Source organism: Cebus imitator, unplaced genomic scaffold (assembly GCF_001604975.1).
Source record: "Cebus imitator isolate Cc_AM_T3 unplaced genomic scaffold, Cebus_imitator-1.0 Scaffold12, whole genome shotgun sequence".
Lineage (NCBI taxonomy): Eukaryota > Metazoa > Chordata > Mammalia > Primates > Cebidae > Cebus > Cebus imitator.
In genome coordinates, this window is record NW_016107327.1 from 4,780,133 (window position 1) to 4,793,348 (window position 13,216).

The following is a 13,216-nucleotide window of genomic DNA, read 5'->3' on the forward strand; positions in this document are numbered from 1 at the left end:
TTGCAGATCTATGCATGGCTGCAGAAGGTCTTTTAGCCTCCCACCATTTTCCCTTTTTTCTGTGTGTTGGCATTTTTCTGAAAAGCAGAATCATAGCTGCTCAAAGGGGCCTGTTACCTGAAAGAAGTTCAGAACCACTGCTTTAAATTGTTTAGGCAGCAAAAGAACTTTCCCTGGAGTTTTAGTCAGTTGGAGGTGATTAATCAAACAACTTACAATGAGAAGAATGAATGAGTCTCGCCGCATAGTTTGGAGAATTTGAGGCAGTTGTCCTGGAATTATAAATCTTAGAGAAATACGTCCTCCCCAACCCATGTTGGTGATGGTGGGTTTGGGCCTGTTTCAACAGATTGTGTTTCTAAAGCTCATGAATGCACAGAAATGTCTCAACACCACCTTCATCATAAGATAAGCCAACAGTGTCCACAACCTCCCTCTGCAGTTTATTCTGCTTTGTTTTGTGAAGACGTTGTGAGACTAAAATTGAAGAAATTTGGAATAACTCTTTTTATATTCCACTTAATCTGCCAGTCAGACAACCTTGTCAAATGTTTTTATTTTTTCCCTTTCTAATCCTCTAACCAAAAGTTAGAGGGACAAGACCCAAATATGAGACAAACAAGACTAGTTTTATCCTAAAAGTCTGCTTTAACAAAAAAGTGTTTCAATAGTTTTTGGAGAACAGGTGGTTCTTGGTTATATGAATAAGTTCTTTAGTGGTGACTTCTGAGATTTTGGAGCACTCATCACCTAAGCAGTATACATGGTACCCAGTATGTACTCTTTTATCCCTCACACCCCCCTCAACCCTTCCCCCTGAGTCCCCAAAGTCCATTATCTCATTCTTATGCCTTTGTGTCCTCATAGCTTAGCTCCCATTTATAAATGAGAACATGTGATAGTTGGTTTTCCATTCCTGAGTTACTTCACAGTATAACGAACTCTAGCTCCACCCAAGTTGTTGCAAATGCCATTATTTCATTCCATTTTATGGCTGAGTAGTATTCCACAGTGTATGTGTGTGTGTATATAACACATTTTCTTTATCCACTCATTGGTTGAGGGGCATTTAGGTTGGTTGCAATTGCGAATTGTGCTGCTATAAACCTGCATGTTCCTGTGTCTTTTTGATATAATAAAAGTTAGCTTTTCTATGTCTTAAGAATAACTACATTGTTCCTTCGAATGCTGGCCATCCTTTCACCCATAGACTGAGAAAATTTGGGCCAGTTTCTGCATGTATTTGAGCCCTGGTCACATAATCTTGGAAAACATAGGAGGGGCTGGGTACAGTGGCTCACGTCTATAATCCCAGCACTTTGGGAGGCCGAGGTGGGCGGATCACGAGGGCAAGAGATCAAGACCATCCTGGCCAACATAGTGAAACCCTGTCTCTACTAAAAATACAAAAATTAGCTGGGTGCAGTGGGGCATGTCTGTAATCCCAGCTACTCGAGAGGCTGAGGCAGGAGAATTGCTTGAACTTGGGAGGCGAAGGTTGCAGTGAGCTGAGATCACGCCACTGCACTCCAGCCTGGTGACAGAGTGAGACTCTGCCTCAAAAAAAAAAAAAACAAAAAACAGGAGGAATAATCTCTACTTTTCAGGGTTGTTCCAAGGACATAATGTCTGTGAGGCGTGTCGCACAGACCCAGGACACAGCAGTTACTCAGCAGCAGTGTGCTTTCCTCCCTGTCCCTTGAGGAACCGCTGAGAAAGAGAACTTGTTTGAATTCATTTCCTTTTGCTGCTGTAACAAATCACCAAAAACTTTGTGGCTTAAAACAACACAGATTTGAGCATCTTACAATTCTGGAGGTCAGAGTTCAGACGGGCCTCACCAGACTAAAATCAGGACAAGGGCAAGTCTGCATTCCTTTGCAGGGCTCTGGGAGACAGCCATGTCTTCTCTTTTCCAGTTTCCTGAGGTTGCTCACAGTCCTTGGCTCACAGCCCCTTCAGCAATGGCATCACTCCGACCCCTGCTGCTACTGCCACCTTGCCTTCCCTCTGCTGTGAACTCTCCTGCCCCTTTATTATTGGGACTTTTATGATTACACTGGATGTGTCCAGATAAGCTTCCCATTCCCACATCCTTAACTAAATCACACCTACAAAGTCCCTTTGTTATGAAAGGTATTGTATTCACAGGTTGATTAGGATGTGGACATGTTGGGGGCCATTATTTGATCTACCATAATTGTCATGGCAGCTGCTGCAACCTACAGATGTCTTTGTCTTTATTACAGGCTCAAGCCTCGCTTATTAACTTCCTCTTACTTTTTTTCCCCTTCTCTTATTGTATGTTTTTCAGACAGGGTCTCACTGTGTTCTCAAGGCTGGTCTTGAACTTGAGGGCTCAAGCGGTCCTCCCACCTCAGTCTCTCAAGTAGCTAGGACTACAGGCACATGCAACCATACCCAGCCAATGTGTTTTTTTTTTTTTTTTAATTTAGAGATGAAGTCTTGCTGTGTTCTCATTTTATCTTTAATAATGCTATCATCTGCCAGATTCCCCACTAGTAAACCTGAGGCTGCCTGGGCTCAAGCCCTCACCACTCCTGCCTGGACACTGCACATGCTCATCACTCTCTTCACCACCCACCTCTCTTACCCCAGCAATCCATATCCACATCACCACTCAACTCATCTTTTTCCAGAACTGCTTTGGCCACCTCATCCTCATCTGAAAGACCTTCGCTGGCCTCCTTCTGCCCACAAACCCTCCAGTCTCACCCCAAGTCACACCTTCCTAAGGCTGGACTCCTTCCCTCTTCCTACATTTTGTTTCCCAACCTGCTAAAGTATATGCATGTGTTACATAAGCCACTCAGAATTTCTCATGACTCACTCACACACACCCTACTCTTGCCTGCCTCTGAGATTTCTTTACTTGTCCTGCCCCAACTACCTGGAGTGCCCCTCTCTTATCCTTTACCTGCAAAATTCATTCTTATTTCATTCAGTCCTCACAAATCTGGGAAGGAGTAGATATTGTTAACCCTTTGTTATAGAAAGGCAAACAAGCCAGAGCATTAAAGTAACTAGCCCCAGTTCAAATGCCTAGTAATTGTCAGAGCTGTCATTAAATACCAAGCTGTCCTTTACTCCATTTTCTAAATTTCAGTAGGCTGCTGCATTATTAGGATATGAATATTTTGTTGTTTTACCCTGATTTTTCTCTTCAATTTCTGCAGATTCCCCTTGGTCCCAAAGAAAACAAAACTAAGGTTTTGTAGTGCTGCCACCACCCCTGACACCCCAGGAGTCGGTGTTTCAGTTACCAACCAGAGCTGAGTGGTCTTTTAAAAATGCAAATCTGTGCATGCTATTCTAATGCCACTACCCATGCACTAGCCTGAATCCCCTTAATGGCTGATTTCCCACTGCCATTTAAGAGGATCTTAAATTTCCCAAAAATGGCCCACGTTTATCTGGCTTCCTTGCAGTGTTTCCTGCCTGCCAGTGCAGCTCCCCACACTATGCCCTGCTCACCTCTCCATGCCCACCATGCTGGCCTCCTTTCTATCCTTGGACCACCATGCTCCCTCCTATTCCATGGCCCTTGCACATGTTCTTCCTCCTACATGAATGTTCTTCCCCCCTTTCTCGGTCAACTTAACTCCTTTATCATCTTGCAGGCTTTGACTCAAATGTCACTTCTATAGGGAGCCCACATTTAAACACCAGTTATCTGTAATTTAAAAGGCCAAGTTTTCCCACAAACCATGTTGTGTCTTCTTTAAACACTTTGCATATAAACTGACAAAAGGAATCTAAAACATATCAAGAGTATCTGAATGAGCATTGCCCTTTTAAAAATGAAGAAAATTGGTTCTTATCTGGAGAGTCTGAGACTGGCCCCAGGCAACAGGCATTTCCTGACAATGACACCATCAAATAGCCCACACCTGAGCATCGCCATTCAATTTCCCCTGTGTTCCTTACACTTCTCCTGTATCTCATATGAGTCCTAGCTTGGTACTGAATGCTTAACAAAATTTTTAAGTATACTTAATATTGGTTGACTAATTGACCAATAAGTTTCACTTGGGACATCTTTTTTTGAAAACAGTTTGGCAGTTTCTTAAACAATTAAACCTGCAACTATTCTATAAGCCAGCAATTTCACTTCTGGACACTTATTCCAGAGAAATGAAGGTTTATGTTCACATAAAAACCAGTACACAAATGTTTATAGCAGCTATATTCATAATAGTCAAAACTTAGAAACTACCAAGATATCCTTCCATGAGTAAATGGCTAAACAAACTTCAGCACATCCATACCGTAGAGTACTACCCAAAAATGAAACCAACCACGTTGACACACACGGCAACCTGGATGAGTCTCCAGAGAAGAATGCTGAGTGAAAAAAGGCTAATCCTTAAAGGCTGTATGTTTTATGATTCATTTGTATAACATTCTTGAAATGACAAAATGACAGAAATGGAAAACAGCCTAGCGGTTGCCAGGGTTTAAGGAGAACATGGAGGGGAAATGATATAGCTATAGTGGACAAAAGGGGAGATACTTGTGGTAAAGAAAATACTCTTTACTTTGACTGTATCAATATTAACATCCTGGTTGAAATATTGTACTGTAGCTTTTCAAGATGTTACCAGTAGGGGACTGGGTAAAAAGTACAAGAAATCTCTCTGCATTGTTTCTTCCAACTACATGTGACTCAATAGTTATTTCAATTAAGCTTAAAGCTTGTTTTTTAAAAGGGACACATTTAATAACATATTTGTAACACTGAGGTGTTCACAAACACACAACTGTGATGCCACAAAATGTCTTCTTTCTTTTCTTTTCTCATGGTTTGTTTTTGTTTATTACTACTAAGGATTTTATTTTCCTTTATTTAAGATACATGACATTGATTACTTTCAGTCTATTTTCACAATGACTGAGGTTTATTATACTAGAATCCTTATTTTTTATGTCCCTTGGTTACCTGTCATACATAGAATACTACTCAAAAATAAAAAACATTCATTACTCTGTTTTTCATCCTGATCGAGATACAATTTATAGAACTGTTGGTTTGTACTTCAATCTCTGGCAATACCATAAACAGCCAAGTATATTAATGCCTTTATCACTCCCCACATAAGAAATGTTCTTTAAATTAGCACTTCTGCCATCTGCCACTTCAGATCTCCTTGTCTAGTTCTTGGGGTTCCCTGAGCTCAGTGTTAGTATTATACTTCAATATAATTGAAGGTTGTCATTGTTTGGAAAACTTTGTTTTTACTGGCTGTTGTTCAAGTTTTTCTTCGGTCCTTTTCATCTCTTCATCAATTCTCTGTGAAAGTTTAATACATTCTACTGGTATCACCCTTATTGGATTTCTATTCTATTTTCTGATATTTTTGCCTAACACAATTTATTTAGGGTTTGACTTTTTTTTCCCAATTGTTGAAGTGGCTGTAAACATCCACATTGTGATAGAAATCCTTGCTCAGGTAGTCCTTGACTGCTTTGGAAGCATTTCCTGTAAACAGAGCAAGATCAGTACCGCATTTTATTCATTTTCATGCTTTAATATAAAAATTCTCTTTGCTTTCTCTTTCAGTGAGTAAAGAAAAAATCCAGGAACATATCACCAACCAGGTATTCTCTCACTTCTCATAAACTCTAATATGGAATATTTTTTCAAATGTTAATAATTAAACGTGTAAATGTAAAAAAGGCGGGGGTAATGTTGTTAGTTATGAGCAATATATATGTTATTGGTTCTGCAAAAAAAACATATTTGGTCATATGTAGATGATCATGTACTTTCTTTTTCTCCTCCCAAGCCCAGTTCTTCCCTGCCACATCCTACACAAGTGGGAAACAGTAGACTAACGAGACTCTGCCAGTTCTAACTTGCAAGTATCTCTCTGATCATATTGTGACCTCTGCATTGATACTATCATGGCAGCAAATACATACTTCCATCTACTTTTCCCTTAACTAAGGTGATTCTCCATGATTTTCTCAGGTTTTCATTTAATAAGCTAGAAGTCACTGCCTCCCAAACAGCTAAGAACTGGCCCCCTGTATACCACAAGTTGACCTTCCATTCTGGTCTTTTTTTTCTACTCACAGTTAGCCAGCCTCTTCCTATTCTGCTTCACGGTTTTCTTATCCCATCTTCTTACTGATCTATTTTTGTATTTCTAGGTAGGTGGTGTCCTTCTATAGAACTGCTTTAGGAGCTTGAGACCTGCAGCCACACAAGCAAACCAAGGAGGGCCTTCCCCAAAAGCATATCTTGCCCCACCCTGCCTACTTTCTCCCCAGGCCAGCTTATTTTAGCTACAATTTCTCCATACCCTGCCTGTGCCACTAGACTCAGAGAATGCAGACATTGACCTGTGGGGAAATATGCTTGAGTTTCACCCATAGATACAAATTTCTATATCTTTCTTTTTTCCTTTCTCTGGCATAAATTGCAACTCACCCTTACCAAAGAGAAGGGTGGTAAATCTACATTTATACCAGTCAAAGGTGCATTTCTTCAACCTTGTAAGTGTACTCCAGAAGGAATTAGAATTCTAGTTCCTATTGTCAATCCATCCCAATAAAGTTCTGCCTTCACCTAATCTGTGCCAGATGCCCTGTAACTCATCAAGATTTCAAAACAGTGATCCCATTTGGCTAATATACTATTTTGCAAATTCAGTAGCCAAAATTTAATCAGGTGCCATTTTGCTTTTGAATACTATTGTACAGGTTGACTTGTAGTAGCAACTCTCTTAATACTGGAAAATGCCATCATTGTGAAATAACAAAATCAGTTGGCCATTTCAAATAGTTTATTTGCCTTTTGAACTTAGTTTCTTTATCATTGCATTTTCCATTATTTGTAGGTACTCAAGTGGTTTCACGAGGCTGAGCGACAGTTAGCCAGGAAAGTTTACTGCTGCCATTTTTATTTATTTAAGTTGTGTGGGAACACTTTTGCTTACAAAGAGACCTATTTTCCTTATAAGCGTAACAACCTACCTGTTTCCCTTACTAACTTAACAACCTAAAGCAAATGGTTAAAAAATATACTAAGGTTACTTCTGATTAGTAGATTTTCATTTCCTGTTTTTCCTTCTTTTTACATTTAGTAAAACTAACAAAATATGTAGACAACAAAATAGAACAGCAAATATTTACTCATAATCTAAATATTGATCTGATGTCAGATAAAATTGTAATGGTTTTCAGTCTCAATAAGAGAGTGAAATTCCTTAGATTTTAACTAAAGAGGGAAAGGTCTTAATATTTTAATTATATAGTCATTCTCAGAACAGATCGTTGTCTCATTCAATCATTGTCTACTAGCTTGTATTCCTAATCCTACAATGAAATTTCTATTCATTCTTCTCCCGAGTAGAGAAGCTCTCCCCACTCTCAAGAATGATACACTGGCAATACAATTCAAAAAGGTATTTTATACCTCTAATTTATATAAACTCTAGCAAAAAGTCAAGAAATAAAGTCACTATGCCACCAAAACAACTTGGCTCTTGAAAAATCACTACGCCCCCAAAATAATTTGGCTCTTGAAAGGCAAAATGGAGCACCACTGAGCATTAATCTTGCCCCTAAATCCTTCCCACTAGGCACTATAGATTGTGTAATTAAATTGAAATTGAAAATCAAGTATTTATTCTTTCTCCCCCTCCCCCCCTCCCCACATCAGGCAGATGATAAGTTGTGCACCAGTGTGAGAAATCAGAACTGGAGTGGAGGGGAAGCTCTAGCCTGCTGGCCGATATCCAGCCTGTGCGTTTAGCCCACGGCTATTTTACCACACCTGAGGTCTGAGAACAAACAACTATTTGAGTCCTCTGGAGGGAACGCTGGATTCTTTCCTGTGCAATTCACTGGGGAAATTAGTATGCTTTTTAAAAGTAACTTGTTAACGCAGCTTGTTTACGAGAAGAGGACAAAAATGAGCAGTGAACTGCTTGGCAGCCTCTGTTCTAGAATAGGATGAATGCATGACCCATTTTTTTTTTTCAGCTGTCTCTTTGGCAGTTCAATGCTGCAATAATTTCCTATCTGAAAATGTTACTTGTAGAGATGAAATCTTCTGTAGGTTTCCTGAATAATTTTTACAATGCTAGATGAAAGATAATACTTTAAAATATTACCAAAAATGCTTTCAAAATCAAATGAAAACATGGTCAGCAGGAGAATGGAAAAACTGAATGTAAAAATCTTAATTTAAATTTTAGAAACTGCCCTATTATATAAAATACAATTGAAGCTTTTTATGTTTATGCCTTTTTATATAGCAGATAATTGAAACCCATAGTGAATTAATACCTTGTGTTTGTGCAGCTAGATGACAAAGAGGGACACCAAATATGGGGCTCTGTTTCTGATGCAGAGGATGTCTATGTTGTGGAGAACATTCACAGACAGGTGCTCTCTATGAGAAACGCTTGCCTTCACTGACGACCCAGTGCAGAGAGGGGCACCGCCAGGGCAAGCGCTGTATTCGGTCCCGAGGGCTGCCATACAAAAGTACCATGAACAGGTGCCTTAAAACAGTAGAAAAAATTGCCTCACATCCAAAATAGGGTGTCAGCAGGGCCACGTTCTCTCTGAAACCTGTAGCGGAGGATTCTTTGCTCTTTTTATCTTCTTGTGCTTGCCAGCAGCCCTTGACATTCCTTGGCTTAGAGCTGCACCACTCTACTCTCTGCAGCTGTGGACACATGGCTGTGCTCCCTATGTGTCCCTCCCCTTCTTATAAGGATCCCAGCCATCTTGGCTTAGGGCCTTCCCACAATAACCTCCTCTTAATTGCAGTTGCAAAGACCCTATTATCAAATAAGGTTGTAGTCTTAGGTACTAGGAGTTAGGACTTCAACATATCTGTCTGAGGGACATAGTTTGACCCATAACAAGCTGGAAGCCTCGGAGTCATCCTCCACTCCATCTCTCCCTCTGAGCACTGGGCGCTTCTGATGGGATCTCCTGAGGACCTCTCCCAGCCAGCTCCTCACTCCACCCACGGCCCCTGTTTCATCCAGGCTCTCATCTCATTTGCTCAGTGATTTCCCGAGGCTCTCGTGTTAGCCTCACCACCTTTCTGTTCATCTTCCATTCTGCTCCAGTTTGCTTTGCAAAATATCATCTTGCTGAAAAATAAGCACTAAGTAGAAAAACCTCCCCCATTTTTAGTAGTGATTTTAACCCTGCCTGGGCATTGCAGTCAGCCCTGAAACTTGTTAGCATGTATCCGAGACCCCATCTCCAACCCCAACCCCAAGGCATTCTGGGTCAGTAGCTCTAGACTTGGGTTCAGGCACAGCACGACCCTCAGACCAGACCAAGAAAGGTCACAGGCTTTAGGAGTCTCTAAGCACCACAAACACAGCCATGTAAAGACCTAGTTTTCTTTCTCAGCCTCATGTTTTAAAGTTTCATGAGCAATTGAGAGCACACAAAATATGGAGAGGAACATAGTAGCTGAATTGGGTTATCTGGGCAAAGAGGATAGGCCAGTAAAAGAGTGAAATTCCTTTATTGAGAGAGAGCGGGCTGTGTGGGCCCCGTGAAATCAAAGAAAGAGGGGATGCTTTAGTTTCTAGATAGCCACCCAGTAGCTCCCGAAGTGGGAGGATATATAGGCAGACTGTGTTCCCAGGTAACCATACTTCCACCTTCCCCTCTGCTTGGGGAGGGGGTGTGGGGTGGGTGAGCACAGTTTCAGCTGGTGCTTAGAACCTCCTGGTAATCTGGAATCAGAAAAGTAAGACATGAGGTAGGAGAACCTGTTCTCCTCATTAACTAGAAGACCAGGACTGAGTCATTTCGCATCCCTGATGGGAGCAGAGGCAGCTCTTGCCCACGAATCCCCAGGCTAAGTCCAGAGTCCATTCTGTCCTCCCTCTGAAGGTCCAAGCAACCAATCAGGCCTCTAGTGCATGATGATCTGGAGGGACAGCAGGGCTCCTAAAGCCTCCTAGTCCCAGAGCAGTCCTTTGGACAGTAACAAGGAGCGGGTCTTGGGTGTAGCTTCCTTTGAAATAGTTTGACATACAGTATGTGGGCCTCCATTCATGCTCTTGTTCTAGGCCCCACAAATGTAGGGAAGAATCCTGCTCAGATATTTGCAATTTCAAAAACTCATTATGGGATTCTGATGGAAAGCCATACATAATATTTCTAACCTTTGAGTATGAAATGCAAAGGCTTGGGATCTTGGGATCTTGTACTCCTTTGGAGAGGATTCTCTCCACCGTCCTAGACTTATTTCCCATCCTATTCCTTTATATAAAATTATTGGTTCTTTATAAAACTGTTTCATCACATACTAATCCCCTTCTCTGCATATACAAAATTTGCTCATATAAGTCCTAACTCAGATAGTACCTTTTCCATGAAGCTTTCTTTTATCACACAGCTAAGAATCATCTCACTCTCTTCTGTGACCCCATTTTATTTTCTCTGCCATTTTGCTATAGAATTTTACATTTTCTACCCTATATTCTAATCATTTATATCCCAGTATGGTTTTTGAGACTACACAGTATCGCTCTAAAGGGAAGAGATCATGTTTGGTTCATTTGTGTCCAATGCTGGGCCTTGAATATCATAACAACTCAATCAATTACTGGCAGAATGTAAATTCTTCAGATCAGTAAATTCTTATTCTAGTAGCTAGAGGGGCTGCTAAATTTAGACAGTCTAATCCGTATACACAGGAATGTTCAAACCTGCTGTGTCATTGATTCTTATCAGGCAGGAATAAGGTATCATTCCTTCCCCTCCCAGGTAAGGATTGTCAATTAAAAACAGAAGGAAGAAACCAAGATTGCACATGCTTATTATGAATAATGGTCATACAGTCAGGGAGTGAAAGAATCAAAGGGCAGGGAGAGCTGGATCTTTTTACCCTTATGTCCATATCCATATTGCCGATTGGTTTGCCGGGTTCAAGACTTGAGCACCTGATTCTTTCCTCTAATGTAAACATGGCAATGCCACTCACTGATGACTTTTCAGTGTAGTGTAAACTTTAGAACTTCTAAATTTAAAGTGGGATTACATTACCTTGCACTATTCTTATCAAAATGGCCATGCACTCAAGGAGACAATTTTGACTTCAAGATAGTTTCTCTTTACAAGTTCAGCACTAATGGAGCTAGTAAAGATCCCACATGTCCCTAATTCCCTCTTAAGATTGCCTTCAGAATTGAGAGAGTTGCACTTTTAGAAAAGCTCTCCAATTTATGAGTCTTTTAAAAAATCTTGAAAGAAAGACTGAAAGGATCGAAAAGTGGTGACACTAATGGTGGTTAACAAAGAAGAATTTATAAAAGATGTCTTTTTTAAAGGTCAGATGGCTTCTACCTAGAAAATACTTAAGTGTAAATGTCAAAGTGCTAGGCTTTGCCTCTTTCATTGGAAGCCAAGACAGTTGAAATGTGAAGGGTATCTATGAAAAGGTATATAGATTGACAAGACAAAGCAAGGCTGGGACAACAGCCCTCAGATGTTTTAAAAGCATGATCACCAAGAAGAAAATAGTGGTTGGAATAAACACTATGAGAACTATTCGCAATCAAATATGCAGATAATTCTCACTCAAGCACTCAATGTTTCTGATAATTGCCATCAATAATTGTGCTATTCACTCAGTGCTCCATAGCTCATGTATTTGTCACGACAACCCTGTGAGAACCAGGATGTTAATCTCCACTTTACACAGGTGGAAACTCGGGCTTCAAATCAGGTTTAGAAATTTTTCAGGTACTGCCACATTTAGCATGACATTAATAATAGTAATGGCTAGCAGTTATTCAATGCTTGATGAGCTTTATGTGTGTAGGTATTATGCTAAATTTTACATTAAATTGTTTGTCTTAAACCTCACAACAGTGATCCTGTGAAGTAGGAATAAATTGAAAGAGTCATCTTAGTGAGGTGAATTAGTCTGTCCAAGATCATGCATAAGTGGTCACACCAGAATTAAATAAGGCAATCCAATGCTATCTACAAGGTGAGCAACCAGCCTCTATTCTGGGCTGCTTTAAATATCTTTCTTCAAAGGCACTCAGCTGATGAGTGGCAGAGCTCAAGTGCGAATCCAGGTGTATCTCATTCTGAATTCCTTTCTCTTCACCCTTACTCTATACTCCCACCTTTTCTGGAAGTTATTCTATTAATTAAATGATCTCACTTATGACCACCCTTACTAACCCCCCAACTCTGCCACCAATATGAAAGCAGTCTGTTCTGAGATCCTGGAATATGATATTTATGATGTGGTGTATCTTTTTTCAAAGTGTTTTAACAATGAAGATGAGCATACACTTACTCTGGGGTCCCTGTTGAGCAGTAAATTACTTTTTTAATTAAATAAGTGAAAAATCAGGTGAATCTGGTCTAAAACTATTTGTTACCTGAAAAGAGATTAAAAACTGGGAGGGGGAAAAAGTATACATTGGAATAATCTGCAGCCCACTGCCAGCTTTCCTTGGTAGAGCCCAGGCAGAAATGTCATGGAAATAACATGAGAGTTTGAAGTAGGCCTTTATTGTCCCTCTAAAATGTTCTCTTGCTTTTGTATTTTTTAGAAAGGTACCTTCTAAAAACTCTCTTACAAGTTCTTGATTGTTAGTAATAGCAGTGTCATTGTGGATGTACCCATGTGAGAAAATGTGGAATACCGAAACTACTGAAAATGTAGCATTTATGAAAAAGAAAAATAGTTAATTTACCACTTAATGTAAATTAACCACACCACCTAAAATGCTAACACCCAATAGGCTGGTGAAATACATTCCATGAATAATTTTCTAGTTAATCTTTTTCTCATCTTTTTCCTCCTTTCTGTTGAGTTTTTCAAATCATATCCTTCTCTACTTGCTAACATCTATATCAGAAGATGAACTAACTGAAATGTTTCAGCTTAGCATATTTTATTAGCAAAACGGTTAGCATCATCATGTGAGATTTTTCTCTCAACACATAGTAACGAAAGGCAGTAGCCAAGTTCTAACAACAAAAAGCACAATTAGTAGAGCGTGCAGTATTAACTCAAACACCTCCATGTAGAAAGGCATTCACTCACTTCACAGGTTAAAGCTATGGCCAAAATCAGCCGTAGATCCCACTTGTCATCATGTTTGAATATGCATTCTAAAATATAGTCTTTTTTGGAATATCTTTGAATATGCATTCTAAAATACAGTAATTTTTTTTTTTTTTT

General features: G+C 39.9%; 1 protein-coding gene across 2 annotated transcripts in view; it reads left to right on the plus strand.

The window, feature by feature from the left end:
* CHST9 (carbohydrate sulfotransferase 9) overlaps nucleotides 1-13,216 on the plus strand; it is a 280,265-nt gene that overhangs the window by 245,809 nt on the left and 21,240 nt on the right. For both annotated transcript variants that reach the window (XM_037727876.1, XM_017498122.2), the window contains exon 5: nucleotides 5,582-5,619. In XM_037727876.1, coding sequence (XP_037583804.1) covers nucleotides 5,582-5,619 — 38 coding nt within the window. The remainder of the gene's footprint in view (nucleotides 1-5,581; nucleotides 5,620-13,216) is intronic.